At 43.6% G+C, this 26,648-nt stretch overlaps 2 protein-coding genes across 4 annotated transcripts in view; both read left to right on the top strand.

Moving 5' to 3' along the window:
• Positions 1 to 1,403: 1,403 nt before the first annotated feature.
• LOC111946689 (uncharacterized) lies at positions 1,404 to 6,361 on the top strand. Its single transcript, XM_023950411.2, has one exon. It carries the CDS (start codon positions 1,575 to 1,577, stop codon positions 3,324 to 3,326), a length of 1,752 nt encoding a protein of 583 aa, XP_023806179.1. The 5' UTR covers positions 1,404 to 1,574; the 3' UTR covers positions 3,327 to 6,361.
• Positions 6,362 to 24,243: 17,882 nt separating this feature from the next.
• The window catches only part of sugct (succinyl-CoA:glutarate-CoA transferase), a 101,845-nt gene continuing 99,440 nt past the window's right edge, over positions 24,244 to 26,648 (top strand). The window contains exon 1 of one of the 3 annotated variants that reach the window (XM_020712467.3): positions 24,244 to 24,438. In XM_020712467.3, the coding sequence (XP_020568126.1) occupies positions 24,305 to 24,438 (134 nt within the window). In that variant the 5' untranslated portion in view covers positions 24,244 to 24,304. The remainder of the gene's footprint in view (positions 24,439 to 26,648) is intronic. The other 2 variants (XM_078938275.1, XM_004080827.4) reach the window with 2 other exon arrangements.

The raw sequence follows: 26,648 nt of genomic DNA, 5'->3' as shown, positions 1-26,648 counted from the left end.
GTGACAGCTGGAGCAGTTTGCTCATGAGGAGTGGGCCAAAATACCTGTGGACAGGTGCAGAAGGCTCATTGACAAATACAGAAACCGTTAAATTGCAGTGATTGCCTCAGAAGGTTGTGCAACAAAATGTTAGGTTATGGGTACCATCATTTTTGCCCAGTCCTATTTCATTAGTTTGTTTTTTAATAATTCTGTTAATCAACATCTCAAAAGTAATGGCTAATTTTGATTTTTTAATTTTCAACAAATTTTAATTTATTGTTACTTTTGAACGTTTCAAGTCATTTCAGTGAGCATTGTAGACTTTCTATTTAACTGAGGGGTACCAACAATTTTGTCCACCACTGTACTTTTCACTGAAAGTGCGTTGTCGAGGGCGTCGTGAACGTAGCATCACAGATCATGACCTCCAACCGGGTCATTCTCCAAGTACAGCAAAATGCCTTCCTACCTCTTCTGTTCTTAAGAGCTACAGTTAATTTTATTCTGTTTTCCTCGATGAAGATGATTATGCCATTTGTTAGATTATTTGTGTTAATGTTTTCATGCCTTGTGTACAGTGTTCTTGGGTGTTTTGAATCAGTTGTAACCCAGGTTACTAGAACTTGTGGGAGAAGTTTTTTTTTATCCTGTAGAGGGCGCTGTAGGTTGGGAAGGACAGAACAACATGCGCGGAGGGATACGTCAGATGTGAGATCTGTGAGCTGGACCTCAGACTGCTGAGAGAACGTGAGCGAGTTGTCCCCGTTCTTTTATGTTTTTCTTGAAAGAAAGACAATTGTCTTCAAGATATTGCCTCCCAGATAACACGTTTTGTTTTGTTTCACACTTACAAAGGAATTGATCAGGTTTTTTTCCATTGTGTGAATTCACCACCGTCGCGAGTGCCCAGTTCCCACACACCGCAGCAAATGACGGAAGTCTGGTGATGGCGAGCCACCCAACTGGAGTCTGAAAAGAAACAACCTTAACCTGGAACACTGATTGCCGCAAAGAGGAAATTGAACATTGCGTTCAATCGTGGTAGGAGAGTGACTACCTTAATTCCACAGGTGCCCAATCACCTGGATCTGAAAGAACTGCCCAAGGACGGAACAGACTTGTATTTCTATTTTTAGATATTGTTTTGATTAAGAGAATTTTACATAATTTTATTGCATTATATTTTTTGGAACCAACCTCGTATATTGGGTTTAAAACTGAACTAAAAAGTATTTTTTCTGAAAACCTTGCAAGGTAAAATTTGACCAACCCCGGGGTTAACCAATTTTCTTTCTACACAAATTTTATTTGGGTTATCAGGTTTAATTGTTCATGTTCTGGAACTGTTTGAAAGTGTTTTTGTTAATTCCCATCCATTTATAAATAAGTCAAAAGTTAAAAAATCATAATTGTGGTCTGTGGTCATTTATTTAATTTAGTGTACTCAACTGCTCCTCTGAACCTAGAACTATTCTGGTCCAACTCAGCATTTGAGGTGCTACATTTTTGGCGAGCCAGCCAGGAGCAGTTGAAGTAATAACAGTTAGTAAAACAGACCACTTTAGACATTGACTAAAATAACGAGAGAAAAAATGGATGTGGTTGAAAGTGAAAATGTGAAGGTGTCTAACTCTGTAATTGTGAGGGGCCTTACTGAAACAGAAATGGATGAAGAACTAACAGAGTTCTTAATTAAATATGGACGCATTGCTAGAACAATCCGGATTGATAATCCTCGATCCCAGTACCACAAACATGTTATTGTTGAATATGAAAGTGGTTCCGCTGTTTGCACCCTTAGTCCTGTGCTTCCATACACCTTTGAATCTCCTAGTCATGTCACCTATGAGATCAGAGCACTTTCTGCTGAATACTTACCAGTTGCTGCTCGTAGTGCTACTGATGGATTCATGAGTGAACTCCAAAGACTTTCTAAAATAACTGGCAAGTCATTTGAAGAAATTCTGAAAGATCAGCTTTCCATTTGCGAAACTTCAGCTACAGCAGGTGCTGGACAGCCAGAAAACCCATGTAACGCACAGACACAGAGTGAATCTGATCCACAGTCGCAGGCAGACCCTCAGGTTTTCCCTCAGGTTGCCCCTGCTGGTGTAGTTACACCAGAACCTGTGTCCACTACTGGAAAAGACCCAAATTCTTTCTCTTTTAACACAAGAGAAGGCGTCCAAGAAAAAACTGCAGGCTTTGTCAATCCTCCAGAAGTGCAGCGCATGATTGTTGAACACATAGTCAGGAATGAGACTTCAGCTACCCAAAGTGTTTCCTTCAAGATTAGAAGTTTTTCTGGGAGAGTTCCCTGTCCTAGTCATGAAACCGATTTTGAGTCATGGAGAACTAGTGTGGAGCTCATATTGCAGGACAGTTCTTTCTCAGATTTGCAACGTTCAAGAAAGATTCTTGATAGTTTGTTGTCACCGGCAGCTGACATTGTAAAACATCTAGGACCCCAGGCTTCACCTTTAGCTTACCTTGAATTGTTAGAGTCAGCTTTTGGAGTGGTAGAGGATGGTGATGAGCTTTTTGCTAAATTCCTTAACACACTTCAAAACCATGGAGAGAAACCGTCGCATTACTTGCAGCGACTACAAACAGTGATCACAAAAGTGCAAAAACAGGGTGGTATTTTACCAAGTGAAGCGGACAGGCATCTTTTACGTCAGTTTTGTAGAGGTTGTTGGAATGATGCGTTGATAGCAGATCTTCAACTTGAAAGAAAGAGAAATAACCCTCCTTCCTTTTCTGAGTTGTTGTTGCAGTTGCGAACTGAAGAGGATAGACACGTTGCAAAGGAAAATAGAATGAGGAAACATCTTGGCACGTCCAGACAAAAGGTTAGCTCAAATTTTGTTAGTGCAAGTTCTGTCGCACAAGACACATCTGTTGAAGTTGATATAAGTGAAATGAAAAAGCAGGTTTCTGATCTTCAGAGTCGATTTACCAAATTAGAAACACCACGGCATCAACGGGAACTGTCACCTCAGGAAAGCAGTGTAGCAGAATTAAAGAAACAAGTCACTGATCTTAAGAACCAGCTTATAAATTTGACCTCCCAAACGGAGAAGAAAGCTAAAGCTGCTAAAGCTAGTGTGAAAACCCCAATTAAGCCCAAACCATCAGAGAAAAATTCTGTCACAAGCCAAGCTTCCAGTGTCAGACCAAAACCATGGTATTGTTTCCAATGTGGCGAAGATGGTCACATAGCATCCACCTGCTCAAATAATCCCAATCCAGCTTTAGTCGCTGCCAAGAAAAAGCAGCTAAGAGAAAAACAGTCTGTGTGGGATAGTCAACATGGACAGGACTGCACTCTGACTTTAAACTAGAGTCGGCTCTTGTTAAGGGACACACAAGAGCTAAAAGTGCTGTTACTAGTCCCACTTTCAAAAAGAAAAATAACAAAGACAAAAAACTCTTTGTTCATTCTAGATCGACCCCACCAAAAACCCTTAAAGGTCTGGTTGGAGCGAAGTACACAGCAGAGTTACTAGTTGAAAACAAAAAAGTCAACTGCCTGCTTGACACAGGATCACAAGTCACAACTGTTTCACAGCCATTCTATGAGAAAATCTTTTACATTTAGACATTCAGCCTCTTGATGAGCTTTTGAAAGTTGAGGCTGCGAACGGACAAACAGTGCCTTATCTAGGATTTATAAGCATCGACATCACTTTTCCAAAAGATTGCTTTGGTTCAGAAGTAAAAGTAAACAGTCTTGCTTTAGTTGTTCCTGACACGTGTGGCGACACAACATCTGAACTTTTGATAGGCACCAACACCTTAGACCAAGTGTATGAATGTTGCTCTATATCAGAAGCAGACTTGCGTGCACTACCCTTGGGTTATAGAGTTGTCTTAAAGGCTATGCGTCAGAGATGGAAACAGAAAGAAAACAGTTGCATAGGACTAGTGAGGTTATCTGGAAGTGACCCACAAATTATTCCTGCAGGTCAACACTGTGTTTTAGGGGGATTTGCCTGTGTTATAACTGAAACCACAGGAAATTGGGTTGTTGTTGAACCCCCCTCAAAATCGTCTTTGCCAGGAGGTGTGTTTGTCAGTAACTGCTTGATAACTCTGTCTGACTCTTTCTCACAGAGAGTACCAGTGGCTGTGCGCAATGAAAACAAACATGATGTTGTCATTTCTCCACGAACTGTCATCGCTGAGATTCAAGCCCTGCAAGAAGTTGTTACAAGTAAGCAAATTCAGGATGAATCAATGGAAAATGGGACACTTGCCAAGTCAAGTGAATCTACAAAACTATCCATTGACTTTGGTGATTCCCCTGTTTCCTTAAAATGGAAGGAGAGGATAAGGGAAAAACTAAGTACAATGCCCGATGTGTTTGCTCAGCACGATCTAGACTTTGGTCGCACCGACAAAGTCAAGCATCACATCAACTTAAATGACGAGACGCCTTTTAAACAGAAATCTCGCCCGATACGTCCACAAGATCTTGATGCTGTTCGACGGCATTTGCAGGAACTCAGTCATGCAGGAGTGATCAGAGAATCTGAATCTTCCTTCTCTTCCCCTATAGTTGTTGTTAGGAAGAAAAATGGGGATGTCCGACTCTGCATAGACTATAGGAAGTTAAATATGCAAACCATAAAGGATGCATATGCACTCCCTAACCTTGAAGAAACTTTCTCAGCTCTCACAGGTTCCAAATGGTTTTCTGTTCTCGATCTCAAGTCTGGTTATTACCAGATCGAAGTTGATGAAGTAGACAAGCAAAAAACCGCTTTTGTGTGTCCATTAGGCTTTTGGGAGTTTAACAGAATGCCTCAGGGCATAACTAACGCTCCTAGCACTTTTCAAAGGCTTATGGAGAAATGCATGGGTGACATAAACCTCAAAGAAGTTTTAGTCTTTTTGGATGATCTCATTGTGTTTTCAGAGACGCTTGAGGAGCATGAAGCCCGATTGCTAAATGTGCTGAATCGCCTTCGAGAATATGGGTTGAAGTTGTCTCTGGAAAAATGTAAGTTCTTTCAAACTTCAGTTAGGTACCTTGGTCACATTGTGTCCCAGCATGGTGTTGAAACTGATCCAGAGAAAGTGGAGGCTCTTAAAACCTGGCCAGTTCCTAAAAACCTGAAAGAGTTGCGCTCATTTTTGGGTTTTGCTGGATATTACCGACGTTTCATCAGAGACTACTCGAAAATAGTGAAACCGTTAAATGATCTTACTGTTGGTTATCCACCACTAAGGAAAAGTTGCAGTCGTGGAGCAAACAAAGAACAGTACTTCCATGTAAAAGAACCTTTTGGAGCAAGATGGACTCAGTCTTGTCAGGAAGCCTTTGAAACTATAATCGAAAAGCTTACAACAGCTCCGATACTAGCATTTGCTAATCCAAAGTTGCCCTATGTTTTGCATACTGATGCCAGTACGACAGGGCTGGGGGCAGCCCTCTATCAAGAGCAGGAAGGGGAGTTGCGTGTTATCGCATTTGCTAGCCGTGGGTTGTCAAGAAGTGAAGCGCGTTATCCTGCCCACAAGCTTGAGTTTCTTGCCCTTAAGTGGGCTGTAACTGAAAAGTTTTGCGACTACCTTTATGGAAGCTTTTTCACTGTTGTTACTGACAGTAACCCGTTAACATACATCTTAACTACTGCAAAGTTAGATGCAACAAGCTACCGTTGGTTGTCGGCATTGTCAACTTTCTCTTTTCAACTTCAGTACAGAGCAGGAAAACAAAACATGGATGCAGATGGGTTATCTCGTCGTCCCCATGCTGAGTTGGTGAATGATTCTATTTCCCAAAAAGAGCAGGAACGTATTTGCCAATTCATTCGGAAGCATTTAGCTGAACCAGAAAGTTCTGTTCTCATCACTAAAGATGCAGTTAATGCAGCTTGTGAAAAACATATTGTGTATTCAAACGTAAAGGCAGAGAACAGAATTTCACATGCTCTTGTAACATCTCTTGCATTGTCAGCTGATGCAATCCCAGAAAGCTATTCAGATTGTGATGGATTGCCTGTGATCTCAGGTATTACAGAGGAAGAACTTAAGCAGAAGCAGAGAAGCGACCCTTCATTAAAAGAGGTTATTAACCAGTTGGAAACGGGGAAGCCGTGTCTACCTCTGTTAAGAAAAGAACTTCCAGACCTTCCTATTCTACTCAGGGAGTTAAGAAAACTAACTCTGAGCAATGGAATTCTCTACAGAATGAGACAAGTTGGTGATGAAACATGTCGGCAGTTAGTATTGCCTGACAGTTTAAGGAACATGGTCATGCAAAGTCTACATGATGACATGGGTCATCTAGGAATTGACCGTACCCTTGACCTTGTGCGGACAAGATTCTTTTGGCCAAGAATGGCTGCTCACATTGAAGAAAAAATAAAAACATGCAGTCGTTGTGTTTATCGAAAAACTCCACCCGAGAGAGCAGCTCCTCTGGTAAACGTATGTGCCAGCAGACCCCTTGAGTTGGTTTGCATGGATTTTCTTTCTCTGGAACCTGACAGAAGTAACAAGAAGGATATACTAGTGATAACTGATTTTTTCACAAAGTATGCAGTTGCGATTCCAACCACAAATCAAAAGGCTAAAACAGTGGCCAAATGCTTGTGGGAAAATTTTATTGTACATTATGGTTTTCCAGAAAAACTGCATAGTGATCAGGGACCAGATTTTGAATCAAAGACGATCAAAGAGCTTTGTGATGTGGCAGGGATTCGCAAAATCCGAACTACCCCATACCATCCAAGAGGAAATCCTGTTGAGAGATTCAACAGAACCCTCCTTAATATGCTCGGAACTCTTAAAACCGAAAACAAAACACGCTGGAGTGAGTTTGTAAAACCATTAGTGCATGCTTATAATTGCACTAAGCATGACACAACAGGCTTCTCACCCTATGAATTAATGTTTGGACGACAACCTAGACTGCCCATTGACCTTGTTTTCAACATCAGTGGAGATCAGCAACATCAGAGATCCCACTCGCAATATGTTGAAACACTAAAACACCATCTTCAAGAGAGCTACAAGTTGGCTACTGGAAATGCTTCAAAAACGGCAGAAAGAAACAAACGCATGTTTGATAAACGTGTCACAGAATCTGTTTTGACTGCTGGTGATCGTGTGCTAGTAAAAAATGTCAAACTAAGAGGAAAGCATAAAATAGCTGACAAATGGGAACCTGTTGTGCATACAGTTGTCCAGCAAGAAGGAGATTTTCCCGTCTACACGGTCAAACCGGAAAACAGTGAAGGTCCATTCAGAACGCTCCATAGAGATCTTTTGTTACCGTGTGGTTTTCTGCCATCTATTCCAGACAAACCAGCAGATGTTTCTGTAAAGGTCAGACGTCCACACACACGTCAAAATCCAGTTGCTGTCGTAAGTGAGCCGGAAAGCAACACAGATGATGATGATCTAGTGTATCTTTGTCCGAAACCAGTTCCTTATGTTAGCAGGTCTGTAGACCAATACGATGTTGTGTTATGTCCAAATGATCAGACACGTTCATTAAACAAACCTTGTTCAGATGATGAACTAGTCGTTTCTTCTGAAAAACCAGCAGAACGAGACATAGAAAGTACATCTCCAGAAGAGTCTGATTTGCCTGAAATAACAGATGTTACCGGAAATGTGGAATCTTGTGAAAGAATCTTTTCTGAAGTGACACAGGAAAAACAAGCCCAAAACACTGAGGAAAGTGTATTGTTGCTAGAAGCAGACCATGAATCAACAGACTTCAAAAAGACAAATGTTGAGACTGTCAGTGAGTCTAATTCTTTACAGAATGATGAGACTCTTGGTCTAACTGTTGATGATAGCAACATAAATGAAACGGAAGAACAGTTTTCAGTGAGAAAATCCTCACGACAAAGACAGAAAGCACAAAGGTTGACATATCCCGAGCTGGGAAATCCTTTGGTTACAGTTGTCCAAGCTCTCTTTCAGACTCTGGGATCAGTTATATCTGATTCCATTGTGCAATCAAGTGCTTATCAACCACCTGAACCTCAGGTTGTTTAGCCAAATTTTCTTATGCACAGAGACGTGCAAACCGTTTCGGCGGGAGAGAGTGTAACCCAGGTTACTAGAACTTGTGGGAGAAGTTTTTTTTTATCCTGTAGAGGGCGCTGTAGGTTGGGAAGGACAGAACAACATGCGCGGAGGGATACGTCAGATGTGAGATCTGTGAGCTGGACCTCAGACTGCTGAGAGAACGTGAGCGAGTTGTCCCCGTTCTTTTATGTTTTTCTTGAAAGAAAGACAATTGTCTTCAAGATATTGCCTCCCAGATAACACGTTTTGTTTTGTTTCACACTTACAAAGGAATTGATCAGGTTTTTTTCCATTGTGTGAATTCACCACCGTCGCGAGTGCCCAGTTCCCACACACCGCAGCAAATGACGGAAGTCTGGTGATGGCGAGCCACCCAACTGGAGTCTGAAAAGAAACAACCTTAACCTGGAACACTGATTGCCGCAAAGAGGAAATTGAACATTGCGTTCAATCGTGGTAGGAGAGTGACTACCTTAATTCCACAGGTGCCCAATCACCTGGATCTGAAAGAACTGCCCAAGGACGGAACAGACTTGTATTTCTATTTTTAGATATTGTTTTGATTAAGAGAATTTTACATAATTTTATTGCATTATATTTTTTTGAACCAACCTGGTATATTGGGTTTAAAACTGAACTAAAAAGTATTTTTTCTGAAAACCTTGCAAGGTAAAATTTGACCAACCCCGGGGTTAACCAATTTTCTTTCTACACAAATTTTATTTGGGTTATCAGGTTTAATTGTTCATGTTCTGGAACTGTTTGAAAGTGTTTTTGTTAATTCCCATCCATTTATAAATAAGTCAAAAGTTAAAAAATCATAATTGTGGTCTGTGGTCATTTATTTAATTTAGTGTACTCAACTGCTCCTCTGAACCTAGAACTATTCTGGTCCAACTCAGCATTTGAGGTGCTACACAGTGATTTGTAAATGATCAAATATTTGGGACCATTCTGAACTGAACCATTAAACAGGTAAAAAAACAGTGCAGGAAAATGAAACCAGCACAGGTGACCAAACAGGCAGAAAGAGCAGGATCCCAAAGAAACAGGCAGAAAGAACATGGTGCAAGCTGCAGAGTCAACAGGGCCAAGAAAGTTTTGCTGCTGGATACATGCTGGTCAGTTCCTTTGTTCAGGAAACTGAAATGTGACTTTAAAAGACTGAACTTTGTGATAAAACTATGGGACAATAAAAGGGTGACATACAGAGGAATTGGCACGAGGAAACTAAAACCAATTTTTATGTAGGCAAATTCTAACAAGTGGAAACAGAACAGACAAATAACTAAACTTAAGTGAAAATATGAAAGTTGAGCCAGGAGAAACCAAACCTACAGAAAAGGAAATAAGTAGGCGTGTGTATTGACAAGAGTCTGACGATATGATACTGCATGTATCACGGTATGCGTCTCATGACATGATATGGATTGCGATATTGGCAGCAACGTGGTACAGTTCGGGACCCATCCCAAGCAAAACCTATGTAGTACCCGTCACATGGCAACAAAAACCTTGAGGCTGACTGAACATTTAGCACTTAACACAAGCTGATTCTCACGATATCTTGTTGTTTTGGTGTGGTGTAGAGCTGCTCAACGATGCTCAGTTTGTGGTGCTGCCAACTAGCGGTTGGGGGTTTTAGTGGAAAACAACTCAGATGCTGAAGAATGCTCCTAAGTGATTAAATAAATATCATCTTGACAGCATTTTAGAAATGATATAAGTATCGCCAAATGAATATCGAGATATATCGGTATCGTTCATCTGAACAATGAGAAACAGTAAACCACAAAAACAAAAAAATCAAGAAATCCATCCTGAAGAATTTATATACATTTATTTGCATTTTACTGAGGGAAATACGTATTTGAAGCCTCTAGCCAGAAAGAGTACTTTGTGGCAAAACCCTTATTAGCAGCTCAGAGGTCAGACATTTCCTGTAGTTGATGAGCAAGATTCTGCTCATATCAGGATGAATTCTGGTCCACTCTTCTTTACCAGTAGCCGCGTTTACATGGGCAAAAGTAATCGGAAAGAACGCCTGATCGGAAAGAAAATGCGTCATGTAAACACGCCGTTCGGAATACTCTGCCCCGATCAGACTCATTCGGATCAAAATTTCTTTCCGATCGAGATAGGTGGGTTATACCGATCGTTTATCCGATCGTGGAGCATGTAAACGGTCATTCCGATCGTGTGTCACTACTGCTCTGGGTTACGTCACGCATAGATGGTGTTTCGCTGAGAGAAAGCTTTGGAGCACATAGGGGACCGACCAGCTGCTTGGCGGAGGCCCCGTGAAAAGCGCCGCTCTGCTCTCACCCCGCTGGCTCTCTGCCTCTCCCCCCTTCACGAGGGGTATGCGGGGCAGCAGCGCTTCGGTCCACTGGCACCCGAGCCCCGGTGAGCGAGCAGGCGCTTCATAATATTCATAACATTAATAAAAGCACGTTTGGAAGATCGCCTCGTCTCGTGTTACAGAGCTGCTGCAAAAGTCTGTGGCAGCGGTCTGTTTACAACGGGACGCATCTCTTCTTCCGGTTTTTTTTTTTTACCACTACTGCGCATGCCCAAATGATTAATTCCGACCAAAGGTGTGCGCCATGGGAACGTTTGTTCTAATCGGAAAAAGGTTTTCTGATCCCATGTGCACGGGTGAACTTTAACCCGAACATTGATCCGATCAAGATATTCTGCCCATGTAACCGCGGCTAGTGACTTCTGAATCATTCAGATTCGGTGGCTGTTGCTATGGAACTCTAAGCTTCAGCTCTCTCCAGAGGTTTTTTATAGCAGTGGTCTCCAACCTTTTTAACGCCACGGACCGGTATGACGTCACACAAAGTTTTGACGGACTGGTCTTTAAGTTGTGGGAGAATGATTATTGTGGAAACAGTACGATAAAAGAGGAAAATTGACTTGCCAAGAGCTTTATTTTGACACGCACTACATTGTACATCGCACAGGTGTCATCATCATCTCCCCTTCCCAAACTCATGGTGCAAAAAGGAAGTACTTTCTATTAAATGTACCTTTCTTTATTTTGGAAGTCGAAGGCTCCTCTTCTGTCTCCTGGCTGTGCATTTTCACCTTGGTAAAGAAACTTTCCAAAGATGTTTGTTTTTTACTATTTTTGCTAGCTCATGGGTTTTATTTTAGCGGTAACCTATCACGTGACCGAGAAGAGCGCCTTGGCCTGCGTCAAGAGTGACATAGACTGATGTAACAGAGAATTGAGGAATTTTTCAAAATAAAACAAGTTTCAGATTCCGAAATAAATAAAATGGAAGTATTGTAAGTTATTTATTCTTTCTGTTTGGCCCGGTACCAAATGACCCACGGATCGGTACCTGTCCACAGCCCGGGGTTTGGAGACCACTGTTCTATAGGACTGAGGTCCAGAGACTGGCTGGACCACTCCATGATCTTGATCTACTTCTTCTTCAGTCATTCCTTGGTTGTCTTGGCTGTATGCTTTGGGTCATTCCATCCATGACCAATGAAAAGCCTCCTGGTGGAGGGAGGGAGGTTCTCAATCAGGATCTGATGGTACATGGCTCTGACCATCCTCACATCTACATGGTGAGGTAGCCATATGCAGACCCCCCCCCCCCCCCCCAAGCATAATGCTTCCACCTCCATGATTGGCAGTTGGGGTGGTGTTCTTGGGGTTCTTGAGATGATGCCAAAGAGCTCAGTTTTGGTCTCATCTGACCACATCTCCTTCTCCCAATCACTCTCTAAATCATGAAGGTGTTCATTGACAAACTTCAGGTGGGTCTGCACATGTGTCTGCTTGAACAGGGGGGCTTTTCACGATCTGCAAGATGTTAAACCATCAAGTATTGCCAATAGTTTTCTTGGTGACTGTGGTTCCAGCTGCTTTGAGATAATCAACTAACTCTTGCTGTGTTGCTTTAGGCTGATTTTTCACTGTACTCATGATCATGGAAACCCCACCAGGTCAGATCTGGTTTGGAGCCCCAGACCTAAAGGTGGATTGATGAGCATGTTCTTGTATTTTGGCACCAGTCAACTTAACCTCCAGCTTCTTGCTGATAGTTTGGTAGTCCAGTCCGCTCTTGTGTAGGTCTACAATCTTCTCTCACTGGAAGCTAGTTAGTCTTTTCCATGTTGGAGAGTTTGGAGTCTGACTGATCGACTGATTCTGTGAACAGCTGTCTCTGTACAGGTGATCCGCTCAAACAGGTGTCTTCAGCTCAGGTTGATTAGGAGAGTCGAACTGGTCTGTGTGAACCAGAACTTTTAGGGGATCAAATACTTATTTTCCTCAATGATTAAATCTCTTTAAATTCTTTAAAGTGGATTTTTTTTATTTTCTTTGTGATTTTCTGTCTTTCACTGTTCAAATGAACCCAACATTAAGATGACAGACTGTCAATTTCTTTTAAGTGGTTGAACCAACAAAATCAGCAAAGGATCAAATACATATTGCCTCCACTGTAAGACGTGTTACCTGGGGACTGCAGCCTAAGAAAACAATTCAAAGACCAAAGGCAAAGGGTCTTCACCAAGTCATTTGCTTGTAGTTTTACCTGGTCTGCTGGGCAGCAAAGCTCTGCAGAGCAACACTGACAATGAGCAGCAAGATGAGGATCCACAGAAAGCATCGTCTGCTAAACAGCCATCTTCTCACAGACCTGCAGAGGGGGCAACACTAGTTAGAAGAAATATCTTGTGAACGTGTCATAAATGAATCGATGTGTTGTGAACTTGTGTTCGAAGACGACACTCATATCCAGGACCTGTTTTTAATAATGATTTTTTAAAATGAAAATCCTGAACCAGAAGATGATTCTGGCAGCTCCTCTGACCAATTAAAAGTTAAGAGCACGGTAGCTTCAGAGAAGAACCACTGAATGTCTGTCATCAAGCTTTTTCTAGGAATCTGAACCACATAAATCCACAGACCTGGAATTCATTTCAGACATGTAACTTTGAGATCATAATCTGTGCTCTTCATTCCATCACATTCTCACATAGCTTCACATCATTCTCAGCTTCCGAGAGAACAGTTCTGACCCAAACGAAGTGGAACTTTTTCTTAATAAATCAAAGCAAAGTTTAGGATTTGTAGCTGTGAGGAATGTTTTCGACTGATCTCCTGCAGCCGGCAGCCAAATGTGTCTGTGCCTCAAAGAAATCTGCAAAAGAGGGAGGGATGCACCCTCAGAAGTAAACCAGCTGAAAGATTGAGGAGTGACGGAGGCCCTAAAGGTGATGGAGACCTGCAACAGGCTTCTTTAATTCCTTACATCTTGTGCAGAGTGAGGAGCTCCAGAGATGAATGTCTGAAACAAACAGAATCTGAGAAACTTGCTGAACAGAAACAGATTTCCATCATTCAACCTCACACAGCTCTAAAGTTTAGAAACAAAACAAATGAGCTTCATTCACTTTTCCTTTCTTTTCTTTCCAAATGACAGTTTATTTTAGTGCAGGCAGAGATATTTTTTAGCAGAGCAATAGAAGTACAGAAGGAGAAAAACAAACGTGTAGGTTTTATTTTCTTAGGTCCATAGGTTGATGAAGATTGTCATTCATCCAGGTGATGTTGTCTTGAAGTTGAGTCCTGGCATCTTCGTTCAATTTGTGTCCATCCACATGCCTCTCACCCTCCATCTGAGATGTGAACCCTGGCCAGCTCTTGAAGCTGATGCTCCAAAGAGCTTTACTTTAAATCATAGAAATCAGATTGAAAGTTCATGGAAACTTGTGGTTAGGATCTGATCCTCTGGAATGGGCCGCTCCAGTATCACTTTCCATGGGCTGCGGAGAAGAGAGAGCGGCCTCCTCATGATTGATTCAGCAGCGGGTTAAAATAACACGGTGGATGTGAAGCTGCTGAACCACTCGCGGCTCTGTGTCTGGCTGTCAGGGCGCTGATTAGAGCTTTTCTAAGAAGTTAGTCCTGCCAGGTTAAACTCCAACAAATCTCACCGAAAAGCCTACTGTCACAGTCCCAGGGTGGGACTTTTGAGGAGCAAAGATAAGGCGCTCACAGTCAGACGTAATGCTGTGAATCATGAACACACTCTTGACCTTCGCTGTTTTAAACACATATTTTACTGTGGCTTGAAACAGAAGCTTACCGTTATGGTGTCTGCGCAGCTCTTCAATGTTTAATGTGAAGCATACAAAGCGGGAAGAGTTGGATTTCACAGAGGTGAATTGACAAACTTCATCTCAGCAGAAGCTTAACCTGAGCTAATCTACTCCTCATTCGCGGACAATTAAACCTCTCAGAGTTTGATACTGGACTCACATTGAACTTAATTTGTTTTTTCACATCCTACGCATCATATTTTAATGAGTTTATTTGTCTAAAAGGGTAAAAACTGAGGATTTTTCAGCAAAGCAGGAAAAACTGATTTTACACTTCAGCAAACAGATGCAACTGGAATTGTGTTCATGCAGTGAAGGACGTGTGTAAAATAACTTACGTGCCGATGAAGAGAGGAAATGACCTCCTCCCTGAAAACAGCATCTCTGTGAAAGCCAACAGTCTTCTCTGACTACGACCCGGTTGGCGTCGGGTCTGTGGGTAAGGCTCCTCCTCCTCAACTCAGCCAGCAAACAGACAGCAGCTCCTGTCTGGAGGATATTATCAAACACAACCAGTAAAATGGAGACACTCTGCAAAGTGAAAATAAAATAGATAAAACAGATTTTGTCTGTTTTCTTATCAACAAAAACTACTTACGTATTTAATGAAAAAAAGACAAACTGTGCATGTTTACACAAGTACTAAAAATGATTTAAAAAAAAACGTGTTTTAATATGTTAAGATTTTAACTTTTTTCTTTAATTTTTTAATCTCAATAATCTGAAAAAATTCAAATATTCAGGACACTTTTCGATTTTCAACCAACAATCAAGAAGAACAAAGGATGTGTCAATTAAGGCAGGACATCTGAACAATAATAAAATGATATATGACATAAATGATAAAAATTCAATTCAGTTTTATTCATATAGCCCAATATAACAATAATTGACAAACGACAAACTACTAAAAAGAACCTGATTCCAGGAAAAAGGGAAGGAACCTCTGGGTGTTCATATTAAGGAGGGATCTTCTCCCAGGACGGACAGACGATATGACAAAAACTCTACAACTACATATTTGGATAGTGTAGCAGATGGGCTTCATCCAGATGGAACTGGGGGACGGCTAGGGGCGAGCCAGAGGCGAGGTCCACGGCCAAGGACTGGAGCACAGACAAGCCAACTGGGATCTAGAATCACTCCCAGGAGGGGAGCGGGAAGGAGGGACAACACATGAATCTGACTGTGAAATTGAATTCAAACATTCAACCTTTGTGCTGTCTTAGATGACCCCACCCTTACATTGACGTGTTCTCCCTACCATGACAAAGGTGGATAAAGGTGGAAAGATTTCATGGAATCCATGGACACCAGTGAAGATCACAAATCATTGAAGAAAAAAGGTTCAGAGCACTGTCTAGTGGGTCTAGATGACCCAACTCTCAACTTTAAAGTGCCTAGGATAGCACAAAGGTTACTAGTAAGTCGAATGCAGTATGCATTGCAGACATATCGAATGGCAATTATAACGACAATAATAGGAAATCTACAGTTTTAGGATATCAATATTAATACAATAAAGTAATAATTTAAGCAGGAGGAATGGGTCGCCCTGGCCCAGTTTCTGAAACAATCTTCTCTCTGCTTAGATCCGCTGAGAAATATGTATAATGGATGTAATGAATGTTGTAATTATTCCCTCAAACACAAGTAGGTAGGTAGAGGAGCAATAAGTTAAATATTCTCTGATTACTATAGCTAGTCTGGCAATGAGTTTGTCCAAAAAGGAATGTTTTAAGCCTAACTTTAAATCTATAAACTGTGTCAGCCACTCTTCCATGAGCTTATTCCATAAGACAGGGGCTTGGTGGCTAAAGTCTTTACCTCCAACTGTACTTTTCGAAATTCTGCGAACCACAAGCAGTCCTGCATTTTGTGAGCGAAGTGAGCGAACAAGGCTCCTGTTAAAGATCTGCTCATGAGGAAGAGATGGATGTGCACAAAGGAAGATCATCCAAAATATAATGTCATTACAAACATAATAACCCAATTTCAGCTTTATTTCTTCATTTAATTGAAATCCATTGTTTTAAAAAAAAACACCTTTATGGTAAATGGCGTATACTTATACAGCGCGTTTCTTCCTACAAGGACAAAGCGCTTTACAGTCACACACACATTCACTCACTGGTGGCGGCTCCGCTGCCAAACACAGGCGCCCACCTACCACCAGAGGCAAGGTGGGGTTCAGTGTCTTGCCCAAGGACACTTCGACTCATGGGCGTGCAAGGTGGGAATCGAACCTGCAATCTTACGATCATGGGTCGGCCGCCCTACCGCTGCACCATGGACAGATGATATATCTTCTGTCATGATTCGAACGAGAGTTCAGGAATGACCCAGATGCTGGAACCCGGAATGAGACTTGACACAACGGTAAGTATTAAGTGGTTTAATCTGAACGTGAGCTTGACAGGGTTTCCTTCCTCAGGCAGAGAGGGCGAGAGCAGGCTGGTGGAAATCTTGAGCGGGAAACTCCTCGAGGGTGAACTGCGGCGAGAGCGAGGCTTGAATCCAGACGAGACGGGGCGCAGGCTGGAGGTTACTTGAGATGGCGTGGGCGAAGCTCGAAGCAAGGCGAGGCGAGGCGGCTGGCTGGAGGTTTCAGGGTTGGCGTGACTGCAACGTGGAAGGACTGCGACCAGGTGAGGATCCGGAAGGTTAATGTCCTGAAGCAGAGCGAAGACAATAACATGAGCTTGGTTCTATGAAACTGAGACAACAAACATGAGCTGACCAGACTATGCACCATAGGAGGAACAACGAACTGGCACCGGCTGATGATCCAGGAGGAGCTTATGAAGGAAGGTGTAGATGAGGTGAGTGGATCCAGCTGGTCGCGTGCACACAGGAAGGAGGGGGGAGGAGGGAGTAGCTGCCAGGCCATGACAGTACCCCCCCCTCAACGACCGCCACCAGGCGGTCCAGGGCGACGATCAGGATGGGCAGCATAGAAGTCGTCGATGAGGGTATGGTCCAGGATGAGCGAACGCGAGATCCACGAGCGTTCCTCCGGACCATACCCTTCCCAATCCACCAAGAACTGGACCCCGCGACCCCGACGCCGAACGTCCAAGATCTTGGAGACAGTGAAGGCGGGGGCCCCATCGATGGTACGGGCGGGCGGCGGGGAAGTGGCCGGCGGGCACAAAGGGCTCTCGGAAACAGGCTTGATCTGTGACACATGGAATGTGGGGTGTATTTGCAGAGCCGCCGGCAGACGAAGTCGAACACAGGTCGGATTGATGACCCGGTCGATCGTATATGGACCAATGAACTTGGGCAACAGCTTGCGAGAGGACGCCTGGAGAGGGACATTGCGGGAGGACAGCCACACCTTTTGACCTGGTTGGTATTCGGGACTCGCCCCCCTGTGACGGTTGGCAATCTGGCGGTTATTCTCAGCGGTGCGGACGAGAGCGGCCTTGGTCTGCAGCCAGATCTCCTGACAGCGCTGCAGATGGAGCTGGACAGAGGGAACCGCCAGATCCAATTCCTGGGAAGGAAACAAGGGGGGTGAGTAGCCCAGCGAGGCTTCAAAAGGTGACCGTCCCGTGGCTGTAGAGGTGTGGGAATTATGGGCATATTCCGCCCAAATCAGATACTTGGACCAGTCAGCATGGTTCTGAGCTGCCAAGCATCTGAGGGCGGCCTCTAGCTCTTGGTTCGCCCGCTCCGCTTGACCGTTAGCCTGAGGATGGTACCCTGAAGTCAAACTGACCGTGGCCCCCAGGGCGGAGCAGAATGCTTTCCAAACTTGGGAAGTAAACTGGGGGCCACGATCTGACACGATGTCACAAGGGATCCCATGATGTCGGAAGACGTGGTTGACGAGGGTGTCGGCGGTCTCCGTGGCTGTGGGAAGTTGAGGGAGTGGAACAAACTGGGCAGCTTTGGAGAATCTGTCTATGACGGTTAGTATGACAGTATGGCCCTGTGAAGGTGGAAGTCCCGTGATAAAGTCCACCGCTATGTGGGACCAGGGACGGCTAGGGACTGGCAGGGGTTGCAGAAGTCCCGAGGGAGGTCTGTTGGAGGTCTTGGAACGGGCACACGTGCTGCAGGCCGCAATGTACTCTTTAACATCGCGTTCCAAGGTAGGCCAGAAAAAACGTCGCTTGAGCAGACGACTGGTACGATAAACCCCTCCGTGGCAGGCGATACGTGAGGTATGACCCCAGGCGAGGACGTCAGACCTGAGGGAGTCTGGAACATAGAGAGTGCCCGGAGGGCTGGTGACACCGGCGGGGATCTCACTCTGAGCCTGCTGCACCTTGTTTTCGATCTCCCAAGTGAGATTTCCTATGAAACATGACGTTGGAAGAATGGTAGAGTCAGTGCGGGTTTCAGTGGTGGAGTATTTGCGGGACAAGGCATCCGGCTTGACGTTACGGCTGCCCGGACGGTAAGAGATGACAAAGTTGAAACGGTCGAAAAATAAACACCATCTGGCCTGGCGAGAGTTAAGCCGTTTAGCACTGCGTAGGTAAGCCAAGTTCTTGTGGTCGGTCCAGATGATGAATTGTTGTTCCGCCCCCTCCAGCCAGTGGCGCCATTCTTCCAGCGCGAGCTTGATTGCCAGTAATTCGCGATTGCCCACATCGTAATTTTGCTCGGTAGGGCTCAATTTGCGCGAAAAGAAAGCACATGGTTTGAGCTTTCCCGAACTGTCCTCGCGCTGGGATAACACAGCCCCCACTCCAGAGTCCGAGGCATCGACCTCCACTATGAATTGTCTGGACACATCGGGTTGAATGAGAATGGGTGCGGAAACGAACAGGGTCTTGAGCCGCTTGAAAGCGGCATCAGCGGCAGAGTCCCAGACGAAGGGGCGATTGGTGGAAGTAAGCCGTGTGAGGGGAGCAGCAATAGAACTATAGTCCCGAATGAAGCGACGGTAGAAATTAGAGAACCCTAGGAACTGTTGAAGTTTTTTACGTGATTGAGGTGTCTCCCACTGCACGACGGCCTCGATTTTGGCGGGGTCGGGGCGAATATTCCCAGCCTCAATGATATAACCCAAGAAGGGGACAGAGGAAACATGAAAGGCACACTTCTCTGCCTTGACGAACAACTGATTAGCGAGAAGACGTTCTAGGACAAGACGGACGTGGTGTTCGTGTTGTGTCTCGTCGGCTGAAAAAACCAGAATATCGTCGAGATACACGAATACAAATCGGTTCAGAAAATCCCTAAGAACGTCATTCACCAAACGCTGGAACACCGCAGGAGCGTTGGTGAGGCCAAAAGGCATAACGAGATATTCAAAGTGGCCCAGCGGGGTGTTGAACGCTGTCTTCCACTCATCACCTTCGCGCATGCGTACCAGGTGATAAGCATTCCTGAGATCAAGCTTGGTGAAAAACTTAGCTTGCTGAACCGAATTGAAAACCGACTCTAGTAACGGTAGAGAGTACTTATCCTTAACAGTGATCTGGTTCAATTCTCTAAAGTCAATACAAGGACGCAATGTTTTATCCTTCTTCTCCACAAAGAAGAAACCAGCAGCGACCGGTGAAGAAGAAGGACGGATGTGACCAAGGGATAGCGCCTCCTGAATGTAAGCCTCCATGGAGCTCTTCTCCGGACCAGAAAGGTTGTACAATTTGCTCTTAGGGAGAGGAGCTCCATTAAGCAATTCGATGGCGCAATCGTATGGACGATGTGGAGGTAAGGCACTAGCCCTGGATTTGCAGAAAACGGAACGAAGGTCATGGTAACAGGAGGGTACGTTCGAAAGATCGATGTCCTTACTAGACCCTGGGTCAGGTAGCTTGGTGTGGGGTACAGCAGACTGCAGGCAATTAGCCATACAGAAGGTGCTCCAGTTGGTGACGCGGGAGGATCCCCAATCTAAACAAGGGTTGTGCTTTTGGAGCCAAGAAAACCCGAGAATTAAGGGTGTCTGAGGACATTGGGTGATGAAAAAGTGATGGTACTCCCGATGGTTACCGGAGGTGATAACGAGAACCGGACCGGTGCGTCTGGTGATGCGTGACAGTTGTTTACCCCCCAACCCGGCTGCATTAACAGCGTTATCGAGAACCTCGACAGGGAGAGAGAGTTCTTGAACGAGACTTAGATCCATTAAACTGTGTTCGGCCCCTGAGTCAATAAGTGCTTTAGTTTCCAGAATTTTGCTTTGGTGGCAGATTTTGACAGGAACATACAGAAACTTGGGAACATGAGAAGTTTCCGGCATACCCCCCCGTGGCCTGTCATTTAACGGGGGGTTCGGGGGTTTAAACGAACCGCGCACTGTGAGACCTGATGACCCGCTTGCCCACAGTAAAAACATAATCCCTCATCCCGACGTTTCTTTCTCTCTTCGAAAGAGAGCTTGGAGTGACCAATTTGCATGGGTTCATCGAGTCTAACCGAAGGTGAAGCAGGGTTAGCAGGAGCTACCAGAGGTAAGGGGCGAACAGGATTGACATGAGTCGACGGCAGCTTACTTTTCTGCTCCGTTTGGCGTTCCCGGAGGCGGAGGTCCGACCTTAGAGCGGCCGTGACGAGCTCCTCAAAAGTGTCCGTTTCAGGCTGGGTACAAAGGTGATCTTTAATGCGTTCATTCAAAGACTGGTAAAAAATTCCCTTGAGCGCGGAATCCGGCCATCCGGCCTCGACAGCAAGAATTCGAAAGTCTATGAGGTGTTCGCTTACCGGGCGGTTGCCTTGTTTGAGACTTAGCAACCGCCGGGTGGCTTCTTCCTGCTTTCGGGGTTGGTCGAAGACGAGGCGGAATTCTCCCAGGAAGCGATCGAAAGGAAGATGCGTGATGGGATGAGCGGCTAGGAATGCTTGAGCCCATTGCAGCGCCTTACTGCGGAGAGAATTTACAATGAGAGAAATGCGAGCGTGGTCGGCTTGATAATACCTGGGGGCTTGTTGGAAAATCAGGTCACACTGTAGTAGGAACCCTCCACAGGCAGAAACATCCCCGAAAAAGGGTTCCGGCTGTAGACGGACGTTTTCCGGGGAAAACTGGGAAGCGGAAGTGGCACTGTTGCCGGAAGAAGTGGAAGCGGCACCGGAGGCGAGGTTGGTGGTTTGCCCGGTCAGTTCCATTAGCGATTGCGTTATGCCGTCGAGACGGCGAAATAGTTCCTGCTGGGCGGAGGACATTTGCGTCAAAGCGTCAGCTTGGCGATTCAACAAGTTACCTTGGAAGGCAATGGCGTGACGAAGTCCCTCCGGGTCAGCTGGGTCAGGTGTTAGGCCAGTTCGTTCTGTCATGATTCGAACGAGAGTTCAGGAATGACCCAGATGCTGGAACCCGGAATGAGACTTGACACAACGGTAAGTATTAAGTGGTTTAATCTGAACGTGAGCTTGACAGGGTTTCCTTCCTCAGGCAGAGAGGGCGAGAGCAGGCTGGTGGAAATCTTGAGCGGGAAACTCCTCGAGGGTGAACTGCGGCGAGAGCGAGGCTTGAATCCAGACGAGACGGGGCGCAGGCTGGAGGTTACTTGAGATGGCGTGGGCGAAGCTCGAAGCAAGGCGAGGCGAGGCGGCTGGCTGGAGGTTTCAGGGTTGGCGTGACTGCAACGTGGAAGGACTGCGACCAGGTGAGGATCCGGAAGGTTAATGTCCTGAAGCAGAGCGAAGACAATAACATGAGCTTGGTTCTATGAAACTGAGACAACAAACATGAGCTGACCAGACTATGCACCATAGGAGGAACAACGAACTGGCACCGGCTGATGATCCAGGAGGAGCTTATGAAGGAAGGTGTAGATGAGGTGAGTGGATCCAGCTGGTCGCGTGCACACAGGAAGGAGGGGGGAGGAGGGAGTAGCTGCCAGGCCATGACATCTTCAGTCCAGAAATGATCTCCAGAGTTCTAGTCCTGCTGTTTCCATGGATATTCATAAGAATCTACAAGAGACTTTTTTCTTTTCAGAATCACATTTTATCTAACTACAGCTCAAAATGGTGATATTTCAAAAAGACTATTAAGAGTTTTTACTCTTTAGGACGGATATTTTGTTTATTCCCTGAACATACAATTTTTTTTCTTTTATGTTTAGGATTATCCCAATCTCAACATGTTACTGTTATGTTACCTGATTGTAAATTTGCATCTAAAGGAAATTATTTATTCATAAATCATCTTCTAAATCTGTTTTGTCCCTTTTGGGGTCGTGGGGTTGATGGAGCCTATCCTGGGCACTTGTAGCTGAAGGTGGGGGACATCCTGGACAGGTTGCCAGTCAGTTGCAGGACTACAAATCACATACCCAAGCACACTCACATCTACACCCAGGGGCAATTTAGAGTAACCTATTAACCTATCAAGCAGGGAGAAAGCAGGGGTGCCTGGAGAGCCCCTGGAAAGGCACACGCATGCACGGGGAGAGTTTCCTTGGTGTTCTGTTTCAGGTCCCCTAGCCGGGACTTGAACTGGGCACCTTCTTGCCTGAGCTAAATCAAGCTTCTTACATTTTGTCTTTTAGTTTCCTTTTCTTGTTCGTGCTGTTCCACAGTGGGCCCTCCTCCTCTGGGCCTGGCTGCTGATTTGATATCGTATTTTGAGGTCATTCACATGACTTTGGTTCAAAGGTTTTGTCTGTTTTTTTTCTTTTTATAAATTATCTGAGATAAATCTCAATAACTTTGATTATCTGTATGTGCGTTGTTACGATTGCCACTTCAAAATTTAATCTATAATTTTATGATCCCTCACAGGGTTGCTGGAGGCATGAATAACATAGCACTTTCACTTTTGAATTGACTGACAAATCAATTCCTACTTAGGCAATGTTCATTTTCTTTATGACCCTGCATATAAAACGGAACATCTAATTTATTTTTCATCCTCTTTCATACCTACTTTGTAAGCTCGTGGAGCTGCAAGAACCTATCCAGACTGCTGTAGGGTGTGTGGGGTACACTCATAGATACATGCTGTATATAAATAACATGTAGCCAGTCATTTACAGGACCACAAACGCACACATTCAAACCTTGGAGAGAATTTTTGATTAATCAATGAACCAATAATATAAGCTTGTTTTTGCTCCCAGAGAAAACCCACACATGCCGGGGAAGAACATGCAAACTCCACACAGAAGGGTCTCAGTTCAGGTTCAAAGCAGTCTTCTTGGGTGAAGTGAGCGTGTAAACCACTACAAAGAAATGCAGCCTTTGTTTCATTTTTTATTACAGTAATCTCTTGCTATAACACGGTTTACTTTTCACGGTTTCGCTACTTCACGGATTTGCATCGTGCATTGTGTTCTGCATTCTGATCGGCTAAAAAGTCACTCCGCTTCTTCTCTACCTGTGCGTCAATAACACTACAGTTTAATATGTACACGTACGTAAAACAGCTTGCTAAAGTTACATTACATACGTGCAAATTCTCTTGCAATTTCGAGTTTCTCTAAAACCCATAGAAAAAGAGCGACAACAACTGTCAATCACTATGTTCTTCTCCTGAACAAACACAGCTGCTCCGCGGGCTTCAAAAGAAGAAAACACTGCAGAGCAGAGTCAGGATGCAGCGATTCAGTCTGGAGACCAGTGAAATACACCTGAGTCACTATTTGTCCCACTGTACTTTGTATTTTTTTCATAATCATTTTAAATTTTCTTCCGTTTAATCCAATTACTCGGGTCGCGGTGGGCGGGGCTAATCTCCGCGATTTGAAGCCTTCTGTTCACATTGATGATTAAAATTATTATTTGACAGTACAGTACAAAAGATATTTGTTGAAAAAAAAACATTTCTAAAGTACTTTTATTTGTGAAACAAATGCTTCAGCCTGTAAAATGGTTTGTTCTTTCTTTTCAAGAGTTTTTAATTGTATTATACTTGTTAAAAAAATAGAGGTTTCTACCTCACGGATTTTGACTATCACGGGTTCTTTTTGGAACGTAACCCCCGCGAAAAACAAGGGTTTACTTGTATATCCATTTATTTATTTTGTATTATAACGTTATTTTTTTTATCTGATTATAAGTATTTATCAATCAAAAAAAATCCCTAATTATTGTCGAAATGATTGGCTCATGTTATGTATATATTTTTTACAGAATTAATGTTTCAGGAAATACTTTTAGAATTATAATGCCTTTATTTTATTTTGAAAAGCATGGCGCGGAAGTGTTTCTGGCTTCAATCTAGCAACACAAAATGTTCGCAGTTTTCGGAGGTTTTCAAAGCCGGACCGGGGCTCTCCGTCCGGCGGTCTTTAAAAAGCTGCTGCAGAGGGATCAACCAGCGCGGGGTCCGAGCAGAGGCCGCTGGGTGTCGGTCTCAAACTCAGGTACGGACGCGGAAGCAAAGCTGCTTGGGCTAAAAGCTGTAGCAAACGTTCCCACGGGCCGGCAAACACGCGCCTTTCCTCCGCTGTGGGAATGCTCACGTGAACACAGCAGAATGTTTCTGGACCTGACTGTCCGAAACTGACGACAAACCAGCGACTATAATAAACAGTTTGGGCCAGACCGGAAAAGGTGAAAGAAACTAACAAAATAAAAGACGCAGCACATTTCTACGTCATATTTCGTATTTATTCAAAGAAAAACGCGCTTGCATTTGGATTGGTCACAACGCTGATCATTTCTTGCAAAAAATAAAGGTAAAAAGAGGAGGAACGTTTAAAAAATAGTTTAAAAACTCATAAGCACTTTAATTTGGCTCGTCCTAATTCAAGACAAGTGGCTAAATCTTGGTGAGAAATACACCAATTCACGCTTTTTACTTAGAATTGTCCCTTTTAATGCAAATAAAATAAAATTTGACAAATGAAAAAACAAAACAAGTATGTCACATACATAATCTTTCTAAAAGAAATAGGAAATTTTGTTCTTTTTTTTTAATGCACTAGAACAGTTTCACAAAATCACAGTTTCTTAAATTAGAGAAAAATCAAAGAACAGGTGCACCCAAAACAGCTCAAATATGTTTTCAGTTTTTTAAAGTTTTTTTTTTTTGGTGGGTAAACTAAACTATGGAAAACAGGTTTGATTTTGCACATTGACTGTAAAAACAGAACTGGACTGAGTGACTCCTCCCCCCTGGTGTTCCAAACAGGAAGTAGCCGCTGGGTCCAAGGAGCCAAAATCCCACAGACATCTGTGGAGAAATAAACAACTGTTACTCAGTCATTCTATTGGTCAGAATAACCATTCTTACTCTGTCACCTTTTTTAACATTATCTCGATAATCCAATTTTTTCACATTTCTTTCTTTGTTGAGAGTTTTTCAAGTTACAAACTGACCAATCAGATACCTTAACAAAAGCATGTGATGCCCGCCCGCCCCCACCTTGAGAAATTGAATTGTTTGCAGGGCTCCAGACTAACTTTTAACACTAGGAGCACTGTGGCCCCCAACTGAATATTTTAGGGGCACAACCAGAAATTTTAGGGGCGCATTCCGTAAATCAACATTCGAACCAAATCTACTAATTTCCACTGTATTACTAATAAATACTTTAATAATAACTGCAGAAATTACAATGTGCTGTTCCAAATTCAGTGTCACATTTTATTCTGCAATATTGAAGATGCAACAACGAGGTAAACTGACAGCACCATCGCTGTCATAACAGTACAAATACTAAACAAAATACCATACATTTAGAATTAAAAAAAAGTTTTTAGTAACAAAGTGATTACCGTAGTAACCTTTCGGTCATTTCACAGTTTCGAACAATACTTAAATGTATGTAAACATTAGGGGATGGAAATTCATCTTGGTGATACCAAATAAGTGCAGCCAAGATGCACAATAAGTGTGTTTGAGATCTCCCAGATGGACGTAATGCTGCGCAGATCACCTGGTGTGAGATGTATATTTTTGTTTTTGCTCCAACATCACCTGTCAATCAAAACAAAAATATCACGAGAAAGGGGTGGGAGCAAGGGGCAAACCTACCCGGACACAGCTGGAAACTGAACTGACTGAAAGCTGCCCTACAGACTACAAAACAATGCATTATGGGACATGTGTCCTGATGGGTGGTTGTAGTTCAGTGATCAATTAAAATAAATTAATATGCCAACTGATTAAGAAAAGGCTACATCCATTACAAAAAATTAAAATAATCATAAAAGATATAATATCACAAATCACAGATCATACTAAGGGGAAGAGGCATATTAAAACTAAACTGAATTTTAAGGACAACAACTTCCTGTTCTCCTTAAGTCTCGCTGCAGCTTCGCCTTCACCTTCAGACCGACTTAGACCAATCACTGCTTGCTAACATCACCTGGCTTCAAATGGCAGCATTCGTATCACGGAAAAAAGGCGACTTAAGTGACTTCATTTCATTGAAGCCGAAAGAAAGCAATTTTCTATGGATGAGGTCATACTCACTCCAGTTCTCATAAACAGTCAATCATTTTATATCACATCTATCAACTGAAAGTAGCAAGAAAAAAAAGTTTACAAAAAGGTGAACATTTAATTCAATTCAATTCAATTCAATTTTATTTGTATAGCCCAAAATCACAACAACAGTCGTCTC

Source organism: Oryzias latipes, chromosome 20, assembly GCF_053564925.1.
Source record: "Oryzias latipes strain Hd-rR chromosome 20, Olatipes_Hd-rR_3.1".
In the NCBI taxonomy this organism is placed as follows: domain Eukaryota; kingdom Metazoa; phylum Chordata; class Actinopteri; order Beloniformes; family Adrianichthyidae; genus Oryzias; species Oryzias latipes.
The sequence above is the reverse complement of the archived record's forward strand: the minus strand, read 5'-3'. Positions and strand labels throughout refer to the sequence as shown.